Genomic DNA, 14311 nt, shown 5'->3' on the forward strand with positions numbered 1-14311 from the left:
CACTTCCTCTTTAGTGGTTTTACATGCAAAATAAAAACGTTTTTTGCAGCAATGCTTTATTTCGAGTTGAATTGAGAGCTTTTACATAAAAAGAGTCTGCAGCCTGCTTGACAAACCTCTGAAAGAGCCGTCAGAAAACGTGATTCCCCTAAACGTCCTCTGCCTGGAGATACTGGGGAAATGCAAAAGCGTCCGTAGGTTGATGGATGTGGATCAAACACCAAAACACAAACACTGCAGCACATCCTGCTATTGTTCATTTTAGGCTACTGTAGAAACATGGCTGCACAACATCACATCGTCCATGTAAGGTGGGACCTGCGGTGTATGTAGATAGAAATGGCTCATTCTAAGGTAATAAAAACAGAACGGTTTATTATGCAAGGTCATTTATACACCACTGAAAAAATAGTTATGGATCTTATATTGCATTTTTGTCCCTACACCCTCAGCAATATTACACACTGGACCTTTAAGGCTGCTTTTGTGAGTAGTGGGGTGGAGAATGAGGCTGTGGAAACAGGTAAGGCAGTTTGATTTGCCAGCTTGTGCGTGCTTCAGCAATCGAAGACACACGTGGCCCTTTGTTTTGCTATAAATCACATGTTTTGATTAAACATATACAGCCAGTCTGACTCCAGGAATCCACCGACTCCGGCTTCGGCACGTTACGGCTGCTTACTTGTTATTAATTTGTCCTTTATGTGCTTCTACTACCTTCTTCACAGCTCTATGTGACCCCATTTGTTCCGTTAACTTCCGGCTGCATTTCCCAATCAGAGCGTTTTGCCTGCCTGATTTGGACATGCTTGTTAGATTTTGTTGATTTCGTAATAAGCTTTTGATGCTTCTACTATGATTAAGTAGGCTACGTACTTAAAAGATTTCATAAATAGACCTGCTACCTATTCTGTGCGGAGCGGAGAGCCGCTTCTGGGACGTGCTGCGGCCGCGTCTGGTGGACTCACGACCATTGACTATAATGGACACAATTAGCTCCGGCAACCGCGGCGCATGTGTAACGCGCCGTCGCCAGAGTCTGTGGATTTTAGTCTATTTTAGCATCTGATGTACAAGTTATTTTCCAAGGTATTTCAGCTCTGGAGAACACCACCTGATGCACTCCCCGGTGTGTGTGTCTGTGTGTGCTCGCATGTACACATTTGTGCTTATCTATGTGGCTACACCCTCAGGCACTTCCTGGCAGCTGAGTAAGCTGTCATAGTGTTTATATTGTTTCTGCTTTAGTAACATGCACACACATTTAAAAGGCGTTGCTATTAACTGTCATCACCTGCTGTCATTTCAGTGGAGGGGGAGTGCTGCAGCTATCAGAAGAGAGCTGCTGTCAGGATGTGTGTGACAGCGGCAGGGTGGAGGTTCATCTGAAGTGGCCTTTAGTAGGATGAAACAAGGTCATCATGAGGACAGAGCTCCTTGTTGAAACTAAAACAGAGCTACAAGAGAATAAATATTGGACTTATACTCATCAGGTGGACACAAATACGACTCCAAAAGAATGACAATGTTGCTCCTTAACTGGTCAATGTGTAAATAAGAACCTGTTTGCTAACAATAAATCACAGAAGGTGATGATATGTATGTTCACAACTTGTCAGCTAATAAACTAATTAATAAACTATAATTCAACTAATTTTTTCAACAATACAAGATGCAAAGATGAACTCAACATTATCAATATAGAAACCTCCTCCTGTATAGTGAGTTCCTGGTGGTCTGCGAGGATTTGGCCATGATGGGCCCCCTAGTGGTTGTAATGGTTAACACTACAGGGACATACGAAGGACGCAAGTATGTGAACATTGCTGCTTGCAAACGATATAACAAACATAATCATGATGCTGCCATGCAGTTTCACTCTGCACAGGAGCTTAGGGGTTTACTCATCTTTGTTTCCGTCGGAGGACATTTTGAAATCGTGCACCACAGGCTGCGACCAGAGAGGCCAGTAATGAAGCAGAGATCTGCATAACTCTAAAGAGTTAGGGACGATCCACGGCCTCTACCCACAGGGAGAAACTAAGCTGGCCTAAACAACTCCAACTCTCCTCTCTTTTGCTTTTCTCTTCTCTTCTTCCTCCCTTTTTGTCTCCCCTCCCTACTCTATTTGTCTCCTCTCTATTTGTCTCTCCTCTCCTCTCCTCTGCAGCAACAACCATAATAATCCTCACAAGCACCGTGTGATTTATCTCCGTCCCTGATATTTGTTTTCCTCCGTCTCGTCGTTTTACCATTATCAATCTAACGGAGTTGCATACTAAAACGGCTCTCAGCTCTCCGCCCACTACACTGCAGTGTCCCTGCTCCACAGCTTTGTTGTCTGATTGGGGCCCTTCAGTCCTTTTTAGTTTGCATAGATAAGGAAATGTGATGTGACTGGACTGATAAGAAGGAATTGATTCCTGTATTCTGCAGAGTTTAGGGAAGGGAATGGAAGAAGAGAGGCAGACAAATCAGATCCCTCTCCAGAGGGGAGTGTGTGTGTGGGGGGGGGGGAGGGGGGGGGATTACTCTGCTGTTTTTCTGATGAGTAAAGACTTTAACACAATGGCCACATAAAGGAAGAACAAGGTAGTTACATTGAAGAGGCACAGAGAGGACAACTTACTTTCAGGCCCCTGAAAAGAATGAAGCTTGATTATTTCTAGGCCTGCAGAATTTTTCAAAATAATCATATCTTTCTATCTATCATATTTTTGCTTGACCTGCTGTATTTTTTATGTCGAATATAAAAGTTTAGAGTTGGGGTTTCTGGCACTAAGTGAATAGAAAAGGCAACTCTGGAAAAAAACAATTTGTTTCAGCTTGTGGCCTCAGTCCTGTTTTTGATAATCCTAGGAGATGAACCCTGGTAACGAATATTGGTAGCTGCCTTTTAAAGTCACATTGAAACTGTTGGACCTTTAGTTTCAGTAATTTGACTCATTTGAGTTTAGTTGGGTGGTACCTGAACCAAATCTTACAGATGTGATTGGATGTGTGAAAGTGGCCACAGCGTGATACACACCTGTAAAGAGACGTGGAGACCTCCCTCACCTGGGTTGTTAGATCAGGAGGAGGAAAATAAGGTGAATAAATTCAACTACCTTACTAAGATATTGCTCTGCTGGCGACCCACGAGCTAACTGTGAAGTGCAGTTTTATGTGATGAGCAGGTTAGCTAGTCATCCCTAAATTACATTTGGTTGGATGCATTTCACCAGAGTTCAAGGATTTTACATTTTATGGGAAGAAAATTATATAAAATTGATGAAAAATTATTTTTCTGGCACATAGTTAGCATCTAACGAGATAAATGATAACAAAGAGGCACAGGATTATAACTTGGACAGTGTATATTTCTTAAAGCTTGCGAACCAGACAAATCTACTCATATGTCATTTGCTCTGGCAGGGACGTCTGTAAACCCCTCCCATTCAGACAAATTCCACCAGTCCTGGATCCGGTTGGGCTAGTTACAGTCTTTTATCTGATATGGGGCAGGTTTGACACAATAACTGACTTCATAAACAACCAAGATGGCTGCTGCTGCTATAACTGAAATGCCTTAAATAAATAAATACATAGATAAATATCAGCGGCAGTAATATCTTGTCAACTTAGATACATTCAGATTGTGATTTGGTTAACTTTGCTGAGATAAACCACTATTATTAGAGGAATAATAATAAATGTTCCACTTGCAGCAGCTTTACAGCCAATTTTCAACCTCTCATACAGGCTGTGGTAGCAGCTCTGTAGATGTTCATGTCTTTTAAAGAAATATATCAGATGTTCCACGACATCTGCATTTTTTACCAAGAAAGCACAGGTCTGCATGTCAGGTATGCCATGCCTTGGGTAGAAAATAGAATCCGTAATATCCATATTCCATCAGCGATAACAATAGAGGCTGTTTTTAAAAAGAAAAGGGAAATAAAGAAGACAAGAGTAGAGAGATAGAAGGAAAAAGCTCCCAGTGTTGCAAAGCCTCAGAAGGTGAAAGTTGTGGCAGTCGGATGCACTTGACTGACTTTGCGTCACACATCACAGCGCTCCTTCTGCCCTCTCACCTTCAGACAGAAGACAGGGAGTCTAAGAGAGAGACTTATCACTCCTACACACTCACTCACTCACTCACTATCTCACACACACACACACACACACACACACACACACACACACACACACACACACACACACACACATATATAAATAGGCAATAGTCCATAGCTAGAAAAACATTCTTCTGATGACTGGTTGCTCTGTAGTTCCCTCAAAAATAAATGCACATCTCGTATCAAAAAATCCAAAGCAGAATATTGTCTGACTTTAACCATTGATAGTCTTAAGAACCAGTTTAAGTTCTGGAAAACTATTAAACCCCTACAGAAGAAGAAGATTTCCACAGAAACTGAACTTTTTGAGCTTTATTTCAGACATTTAGTTATTCAACTCATTCTCAAGGGGAAAAAAAAAACTACAGGCAAGTGGTAGCTAATCTTACTCAGTCAGCCCTGTCTTTGAGTTTGCACCTTTTAAACAACTGACCCAAAGAACGCAGCAGGTCTTGATGGCCTTGATCCTTTTATTTTTTTTTAAATAGAGCATTGGTGATTGCGAAACAAGTCACTGACATTTTTAATCTTTCATTTTCCACTCCTTATGGAAACAAGCCTATGTCACGACTTTACTGAAAGCTGGTGATCTCACTGATTCAAATAATGATAAAACTAGTTCAAATATCTCTGTTTTGGCCATGATCATAGAGTCCTTAATGTCAGATCAGCTGAAACTGTTTCTAGACTCAGACAATATCCTAAATCCCATGCAGTCTGGATCCAGACCCAGGCACAGCAATGTAACCACTAGTTTAAAAGTCTTAGATCACATAAAGGCTGCTATTGATAAGAAACAATCCTCTGTTGTTTTGTTAGACCTGACCAGGGCATTTGATACTGTAGATCATTAGATAAATGTGTCTTAAAACAATTCAGTCACAGCTCATCTTACGTATCTTGTGCTCACAGATCAAATTCAGAACAGACAACTTAGTTAGGAAGAAGAACAAAAAAAGTTTTCATATGGTACAAGCACAACTGAACCTCACATACAGTTGAAAGGTGATAGAGCGCTTAGTGAAGACCAAACTCTAGATGGTTTATCAGTTGTTAAATAGCCAGTATAAACTCTTCAATAAATATCTGACTGATCTGTCTGATCTGACTCCTGCTTAATCTCACCACCAACATATCTCGGTCAATAGTTGTGTGGTGTGGGATCCCTCAAAGATGTGTTTCAGGGGATTCCCAAATACTTCGTAGGAATATTGTAATGTCAGAGATGATCCTTGTTAAAGAATTTACTCCAAGTTACAATAAAAACAATATGCTGTCCTCTCACTAAGTTTATCACTCTAGTGATTCTACATATATTGGTCAGCAGTTACAGATTACCTGTTACCTGTCTGTACTACAGTGGTTATACTTTATTTTACAAGTCTGTAATTTCCTAGGAAGGTGCCTAATAAAAACTGTGATTAAGTGAAAAATAGTCTTATGGCTCTATATAAACCCAAGTAAATATTAATACATTATTCCTTTATTATACTTTATTCCTTGTATGTGTTGAATTGTTTGCTTGCCTATAGACGGATTTTTGCCTGTTCAGCAGTCCACTGAGTAGATGACTCTCTAGGTTGTACAAACAATTCATTGGAGAGAATTAAGTGAAGTGATTGAAAGTGTGAAAGCTGGCTCTGTCACCACGCCCCCACTTCATCAGATTATTCAGTCCCAGATTAGTTTGAGTGCTCCTGGGTAATTTAGTTCAGATCAGATCTAATTGGCAGCGTGGTAGACGCGTCATTTAAGACCGTATATCAGCTTTCCCTTCCACGACAATACTTTAATTTGGCAAGTGAAGGGGAAAAGGGAAGGAAGATTACAATGAGGGCTACGAATCTTCTGTTACCTGAGGTCTCTTTTAGTCATGATTTAAATAAGACATATGTATAAGTGTCATGTGTAACTTGAGCTGCTCATAGCAAACACCTGTGGAAGTGTCCATGAGCGAGACGGCGAATGACTATCGGACCTCCTTTAGGGCTGACCGTGACCTCTGACCTCTGTGTGGAGGGAGGAAGCTGACAGGACAAATCAGAGTATCCCGCTTTCTAGATTTCTTTTAAAGGAAAGACACACCTGCTTGAGTACACACTTTTAATGTATGTGTGTGTGTGTGTGTGTGTGTGTGTGTGTGTTGTTTTGCAGAGCGGCAAAACCACGCCCGAGAGCTCGTGAGGGAGGCCGATCTGTCACAGTGGGACGCTTTAGTCATCATATCTGGAGACGGACTTCTGTTTGAGGTAAAGACACATGGCTTTACAGTAGTGCAGGATACTAAAAGTCAACATTACACACTTCTGTCATCACTATAAACCAAAATGTCTGCTTCCAAAGAAACATTTATCAAATGGAATAAATGAAGACTAAATGCCTCATCACTAACTACCTTACTAAATGTGTCTTTGTAGTTGCTGTTGTTGACATGACTAATTAATCTGATTAGTCTCCATCTGAAATTCTCAAATATACTGTACTATAATTAAACAGTATGTGCAGTAAATACCTGTATATGTACTATTTTGTATTTTGACTTACTTCTCACCAGGTTGCAAAGTAGTAGATGATTTTTGTCAACTAGTTGTCTTTGACCCAACTGTTGGGGGAAATTTATTTTTAATGCAACTTTGTCTTACATGTGTCTGTTTATGAGTGTGAAATATACAGTAAGTGAAAATATTACATTACTAAAGACCTTAAGAAAGAAACACTTTATTCAATCTCTTTTTCAGTACTGTTATTTAAGTGTGGCTTATTTTGTTAAATAAGGTTTTGTAGAAAATCTTGTTTATATTTTCCAAAGGTTTAACACAAGCAGCGGTATGAGAAGTTTGTCTAAATAAAGACAGTCTAAAATTGTCAAAAATATAAATTAAATCTGTAAATATCCGATAAACAAGACCAAGAAGTTTGCCAACTTACCCTGACGCATTTTAGTCAGTCATTTCTGGGAATTTACATTTACATTTACTCATTTGGCAGACGCTTTTATCCAAAGCGACTTACATGTGAGGAACAACATACATACATCAACAGAGCATCAAATACAGTATGAGATCTACAACTGAAAATACATATTAGTAAAAGCAGCAATCAAAACTAGTAAGCGCTAATGGCACATATCGCATCAATGGGGTAAATACCTAGGGAAAGAAGTAATTGTGCGATCAATACAAGATAATTGTAAGGGGATAGAAGAAGAAGAGAACAGGAAGTGCATGTTAGAGGTTAGGAGTTAGAGGTGTTATAAGAGGAAGAGATGAGTTTTCAAGAGCTTCTTGAAGTTAGAAAGGGATGCCCCTGCTCTGATGGCGTGTGGAAGCTTGTTCCACCATTGTGGTGTCACAGCTGAGAACAGCCGGGACTGGGATTGCTTTGTGTGAAGGGATGGCAGAGCCAGACGGTGTTCGTTGGAAGAGCGTAGTGGCCGAGAAGGAAGGTAAACTTGTATTATGTATTTAGGTAGATGACTGCTGACCCAGAAGTCACTCTGTACGGGGAGCCAGTGGAGGTCACTGAGTAATGGAGTGACATGCGCCCTTTTGGGCTGATCAAAAACCAACGCTGCATTTATAAGGGTTTCACTGCACAAGCTGGAAGACCTCCTAGGAGGACATTGCAATAGTCGAGGCGAGAGATAACCATGGACTGTACCAGAAGCTGGGGGGAATACTGAGTGAGGTGGGGCCTGATTTTTCTTGAATTGGTATAGAGCAAAGTGGGACGACCGAGAGACGGCAGCAACATGACTTGAAAAGGACAGCTGGTCATCAATCATGACACCCAAGTTTCTCACCACCCTGGTTGGAGTGATGGTTGATGAGTCGATTTGTAGTTTGATGTTATGGTGAATAGATTGCTTGGCTGGAATGACCAAGAGTTCAGTCTTAGAGAGGTTTAGTTGAAGGTGGCAAGCCTTCATCCATGCAGATATGTCCGAGAGACAGTCTGTGATCCGCGCCGAGACGGTGGGATCGCCTGGCGGGAAGGATAGGTAGAGTTGCGTATTGTCTGCGTAGCAGTGGTAAGAGAAGCCGTGGGAGCGAATGATAGACCCCAGTGAGGTGGTGTAAATTGAGAAGAGAAGGGGCCCTAGCACTGAGCTTTGGGGTATCCCTGTGGAGAGACAATGGGAGGAGGATAATAGTCCTTGCCACAAAACATTGTACAAATGCCCTGAAAGGTAGGATTCGAACTACAGGAGTGCTTTAGTCGAGATGCCCATTGCTGAGAGTGCGGATAGCAGGATCCTGTGATTGACTGTGTCAAAGGCAGCTGATAGGTCAAGCAGGATAAGAACCGAGGATTGGGCTGCAGCTTTAGCAGACCTTAGGGCTTCTGTTACAGACAAAAGAGCCGTTTAAGTAGAGTGGCCACTCTTAAAACCTGATAGGACTGATATGGATGCAGGAGGTCGTTCCGTGAGAGGAATTCTGAGACCTGTTTAAAGACTGCCCGTTCGATAGTTTTGGATAAAAATGGTAGAAGAGAAACTGGCCAGTAGTTCTCAACTTGAGTTGGGTCGAGTGGGGGGTTTTTAAGCAAGGGTGTAACCCGAGCCCTTTTAAAGGTGGTTGGAAGGTTCCTGAAGCCAGAGAAGTATTTATCACGTGAGTGATTGCCAGGACCACAGTAGGAGATATGGCTTGGAGGAGATTCGTAGGAATCGGGTCCAGTGGGCATGTAGTGGGACGGCTATGAGTCAGGAGTTCTGATACTTTGTTCTCCGGGGGAGGAGTAAACGAGGATAGTGAAGTGCCATTGTCCTGGGAGGACAGAGGAACGGATGTAGTAGGACTGCTACATGTTAGCCTTGGTGTTGAGCATTTTGCGCCATTTCCCGAGGGAGACATGTATAAGGGCTGCTACATGGTAGGTTTTCCTGTGCTGTGTTCACACAGTGGAAGCTGACCGGGAAGGGAATAGAATGGTTGATTTCGAGTGATTTAGAGAATTGGCTAGTTATAGCCACCACTTTGCCTGTGAAGAAGGCAGCAAAGGTATCAGCAGAGAAGTTTGTGGGTGGTGGAGGTGGAGGAGAATTTAGTAGCTTTTAAAATCAGACTGGCACCGAAGAATCCATTTCTTCAGTTACTGCTAGAAAACACTGACAAGTTAATATGTCTTTATATCTGTCCACCTAATCAAATTATTATTTTTATTGTCTGGCAGGTGATAAATGGTCTGTTGGAGAGACCAGACTGGGAGGAGGCCATTCGGACCCCATTGGGTATTCTTCCTGGTGGATCAGGCAACGCCTTGGCTGCATCCATCCATAACTACTCTGGGTGAGCCACATGCAGAATCCTAAATAAAACCAATCAGCAGCACTCTGTGTTTATCTGCCAGACACTGTGCGTGGAGCTATGATACAGTAGTATAGTTATAGTACAATACTACTGTTTGTGGGTCACATAATCAATTCTCTGGCTGAGGAATGTGAAAAATAATTTTCTGTAGTAGAGGAAACATTTACCAGATCCAGCTTCCTAAATGTGAGGATTATTTTTCTCTTACATGATAGTAAACCTAAATATCTTTTTAGGAGTGTTGGCCAAGTAAAAAAAGACATCACCCTGGTCTTTTTTACATTTATATCCAATCCACTTTATTTATAGCACAATTTAAAAAACAACAAGGTTACCGAAGTGCTTTACAGAGATAAAATAAACTATGTTTATGATAATGGAAAACAAAACAGATAACATCAACAATGACAACGACAACGAAGACCATAGCACCTCTCATGGTGAATTAAAAGACAGGGAATAAAAATATGTTTTTAAACAAGATTTAAAGGTATGGAGGGTGGGCGCCACTTTAATTTGTGGAGGTAAGTCATTCAACAGTTTGGGGGCAACTGCTGAAAAAGAGCGGTCGCCCCTGGTCTTCAGCCCAGTCCTGGGAATGTTCAGCCGCAGCTGATCAGCAGACCTCAGTAGCCTTGACGGGGTGTAAGTGTGCAGGAGCTCAGAGATGTATTGAGGTGCCAACCCATTAAAAACAAATATTAAAATTTTAAAATGTATTCTAAAATGTACAGGGAGCCTGTGGAGCGAGGCCAGAATGGGGGTAATGTGTTTGTGTTTTCCAGGTTCCTGTTAAAAGAAGAGCAGCTGCATTTTGGACTAACTGTAGGCGTGAAAGGGAAGTTTGGTTCACGCCGATGTAAAGTGCATTACAGTAATCCAAACGGGTCGAGATAAAGGCATGAATCACATGCTCAAGAAGATCAAAAGATAAAACAGGTTTAAGGGCAACTTCTCGGATGTCTACACAGTGCTCTAGGCGAGAGATGAGAATGGCGTGATTAATTCTGTCAAAAGCAGCAGTAAGGTCTAAAAGCACAAGAATAGCCAGAGTCACCACGGTCTGTAGTTAGTAAAAGATCATTAAAAACTCTTAAAAGTGCAGTCTCGGTACTATGAAAAGCTTTAAAACCAGAATGAACAAATTCGAAAATACCATTTATATCTAAAAAGGATTTTAATTGTGCAAATACAGTTTTTTCCAAGATTTTAGAAATAAAAGGAAGCTTTGATATCAGTCTGTAGTCTGTAGTTAGCTTAAAATTATAGTGTCCAAATTTTGCTTTTCAATTAGAGGTACAACAGTTGCTTCTTTGCAATAAGCTGGGACAGTTCCTGAAGCCAGACTACTGTTAATAATTTTTTGGACACTTGGCCCTATAGTGGTCCAGACCTCATTAAAAAGGCGAAGGGGGGACAATGTCTGTGGGACAGGCTGAGGGTTTGAGCTGTGAAATTATTTTATTGAGGCAAGGAAGCCACATAGGCTCAAACTGATCCAACCAAATTATTACATTATAGACCAGGGGTCTGCAAATAAGTCTGGCATCGGGCCAGATTTTTTTCAAGCCATTACACGGCGGGCCAGAACATCGTCAAATTATTTCAAATCCTTGTATAGGCTACTTGTGTGCACTTTTAGCTCAGTTGGTAGTGTGTGTGACTCCCGTTGGGAGGGTTGAATGAACATTCTGCGGATTTTTTTCTCCCTTGTTACACAAATTGATTATAAGAACACTGCAGCACATGCTCACAATAAAGCATGTGCTGCAGTGTGTGTATGCGTCCCGGCGTTTGATCTGTATTAAAATACCTACGGACGCTTATTTTTATTTCCCTGACTCTCAGGGGAATCCAATCCACGTTTACTGACGGCTTCTTTCAGAGGTGTGTCAAGCAAGCCAGAGACTTCTGAATGTCCTTCAAAACTTTTCAAAATAAAAGCTCTCAATAAACTTGACATAAAGCATTGCTGCAAAAAACATTTTTGCGCTTTTAATTTGGAGGCACAATCACTTAAGAGGAAGTGATTGTGTGAGTAACTGTAGCTGTCATGACTGAGATCTATTTCAGCACCAGCCGCTATCAATTTTTATTTATTTATTTATTTATTTTTTATGCTATCAAAGCAATCTGACCGCGGGCCAGATATTATTGCTGTATATAGTTGAAGCTTGGCAGACAAGGACATGCTGCATGTAATGGGCCTTAATCCCCTTTGAGTCTGGTGTCCTTCAGTGTACCGATGGTGCACAGTATTTTAACTGTATATAACGCTGTGTTCTGCTCCAGACACAACTACTGGCTGAAGATGTAACGATTAAACAAATCAGACGTAGTGTTTTTTAAAGTGTAGATTTAATATCCTTTGTATAACTGAGTCTATGAGACACATGGTCCTGCCGTCTGGTGCTCTACTTGCACTCATCCTATCTATTAATTATTAAGGATTTGCTCATTTGAGTGATTGCCTCTCATTTGTTCAACCAGAACTAAGAACAAAAGGAGAAGCGGAATGAGAGAAAAAATTGCGCTGCCTCTAAAACTTGCTTTGTGTTGAGTATGAAGACACAATCAGACTACAGCCACGCGAGCAGCTCTGTGGCGCTGCACTTAGGCACAGCGGTGCTTTTAGCTAAATAACAACGTCAGCACTGCACAGTGCTCAAAATGACAATGTTGACAAGCTGATGTTTAGCATGTTCACCAGCTTAGTTTAGCGTGTTAGCATGCTAACACTTGCTAATTAGCACTAAACACAAAGTACAGCTGTTTAGTTTTGCAGGTCAACATGAACTAAAGACAAACTGATATGTTGACCTGATGGTGCTAAAGGAAAAGTAAGGGATCAAAAAAGTCATTGGGATTCATCAGTTGTGTACATGAATGTTTGTAAAGTCCATTCCCAAATGGTCCAGACTATGATTAATCTGCCAATTATTTCTCAATTAATTGATTATTCATTTGGTCTATAAATGTAAACATTTTTTTGTAAGAAATACCCTTTAAAATGGTCGACCGATAGAACAGTCAATCAATCAATAGACAACATTGCCATCTATAGAGCTATGCCAGAAAAAAACCCAACAAAAGTGGGGAGATAAAAGGTGTACCGTGTTTTATAATGTCCCTACGTTTTACCTTTATTTCAGCTGTGAGCCCTCTGACAGCTCCCAGGTCTGTGCCAAGTCATGGAAGTGAGTTGTTATTTCACTGCACATTCTCTCCTCCCATAGTGTAGCTGGTTGGTGTAGTTTCATGAAGACAATGCTTCTTGGACTGCTGTTTGTGTTACTCTGCCCTTTTTACTCTTAAGTCACGTGGGAAATTTAAAAACCTCATGAAGTGCTTTGAGGCTCTTTACTCTTTAAGCTGCTCCTCCTGTTTCTAGGTCACGTGAAGCTTTTGCCCTTTTACTTTCTGTAATCTGTCATTTTGTGTCTCAGTGTGTTTTGTTGTTGCTTTTTTGCTTTTTGTCTAGCACCCTTTAAAAGCCTTTTTGCTGCAGTGGGATTTCTGACTAAAATAAATAAAGTCACATTAAAATGAGACTAAACAAAACATCTTATGCTGATGGTTCTGTCTTCACCAAAGAGCCACATTCATTCATCACTTCTACTGCATCTGCCAATCAGCATCCAACAATGGTCTTCCAGCCAGAGAGGCAGCAACAATGAGAGGAAGGGACCAGACTCTGTATTGTTTACTCTCCTCTCACACTCCCGGGGCATCCAGAAAATCTCTCTCTCTTTGGTTGCTGCAGGCTGTCCTGCAGTGGCCCTGGCTCAGAGTGTATTCGGTATTATTCCCAGCTGAATGTAGGGTTCACTGAGGCTACGTGGATCAAATGAGTGACGGCTAGAATGTATCTGGTATTATGCAATGCAGTGAACAGGTTCGCTGAGTGAGGGTTTAATGTGTTTCTGTACACAAACATAATGAGCACAAGCAGAAACGTCATCTGCGAGGCTTAGGGTTTCTGAAGTGACAGGTGTGACACATTGATGTGAGTGGGAGTCTCCCTCCCCTGGCGGGTTACAGATACTGCATAAACAGCTTAAAAAACTCAGTTGCAAGTTTATTAGGTACATCTGCAGTAGCTAAAACTAATGCAGTCTAATACAACAGGCCTGCAATAAATCCTGAGGGTTATAATGATTTTGTTTTAGCGAGCTGTATGATCATTTTGCAGAATGTAGTTTGTGCTGCTGTTGAACTGTATTGTGTTATACTGAGAGGTGTCTCTATTATTGATAATTATTTACTTATATACTTATAAGTATTGAAAGCCAATTTTACTATCAAGTACTATAAGGAAGTATCAAAAGTACTCATTAAGCAGAAGGGTGCCCTGTGACTGACTGATACATTGTTTTATGTGCCATTTTTCTGTTGTAGCTGGTTGAAGTGGAGCAAGTCCAAACTACTTTATTTACTGTAAGGTAGTTTAGTCCAGTAATTCCCAACCTAAGGGTCAGGCTCCCTCCAAAGGGTCACAACATAAATGTGAGGGGTTGTGGGAGAAGTAAAGTGGTAGTAAAGAGGACAAAACAAAAGACAAAAGCTAGGCAACATAAATTTGTATTAATGTATAATCTGAGAAGTTAAGAGACAAAATAACTCTTTGGTTTTAGGGTTAGAGATGTTGGTCAGTGTGTCGGTCCACCACTTTGATCCAGACTGAAAGATCTCAGCAACTACTGATCCCCCGACTTTTCCCTCACTCCCCACCATGACGTTGACATTCGTGGTTCAGAGTGACATATCTCAAACAAACATCCAACATTACCATAAACAATACACCTGCTAAACATCAGGACGTTAGCATCGTCCTTGTGAGCATGTTAGCACCACAGTGTACAACCTCACAGAGCTTCT

General features: G+C 41.1%; 1 protein-coding gene across 2 annotated transcripts in view; it reads left to right on the forward strand.

Annotated features, from left to right (window-relative positions):
* LOC119899308 (sphingosine kinase 1-like) overlaps positions 1 to 14311 on the forward strand; it is a 50787-nt gene that overhangs the window by 34158 nt on the left and 2318 nt on the right. Inside the window, exons 3-5 of one of the 2 annotated variants that reach the window (XM_038713831.1) lie at positions 6273 to 6367; positions 9297 to 9412; positions 12586 to 12630. In XM_038713831.1, coding sequence (XP_038569759.1) covers positions 6273 to 6367; positions 9297 to 9412; positions 12586 to 12630 — 256 coding nt within the window. The remainder of the gene's footprint in view (positions 1 to 6272; positions 6368 to 9296; positions 9413 to 12585; positions 12631 to 14311) is intronic. The other variant, XM_038713832.1, reaches the window with a different exon arrangement.

This window comes from Micropterus salmoides, unplaced genomic scaffold, assembly GCF_014851395.1.
Source record: "Micropterus salmoides isolate LMB-PRFRI ecotype aquatic unplaced genomic scaffold, ASM1485139v1 Ms_hic_scaffold_12, whole genome shotgun sequence".
NCBI lineage: Eukaryota > Metazoa > Chordata > Actinopteri > Centrarchiformes > Centrarchidae > Micropterus > Micropterus salmoides.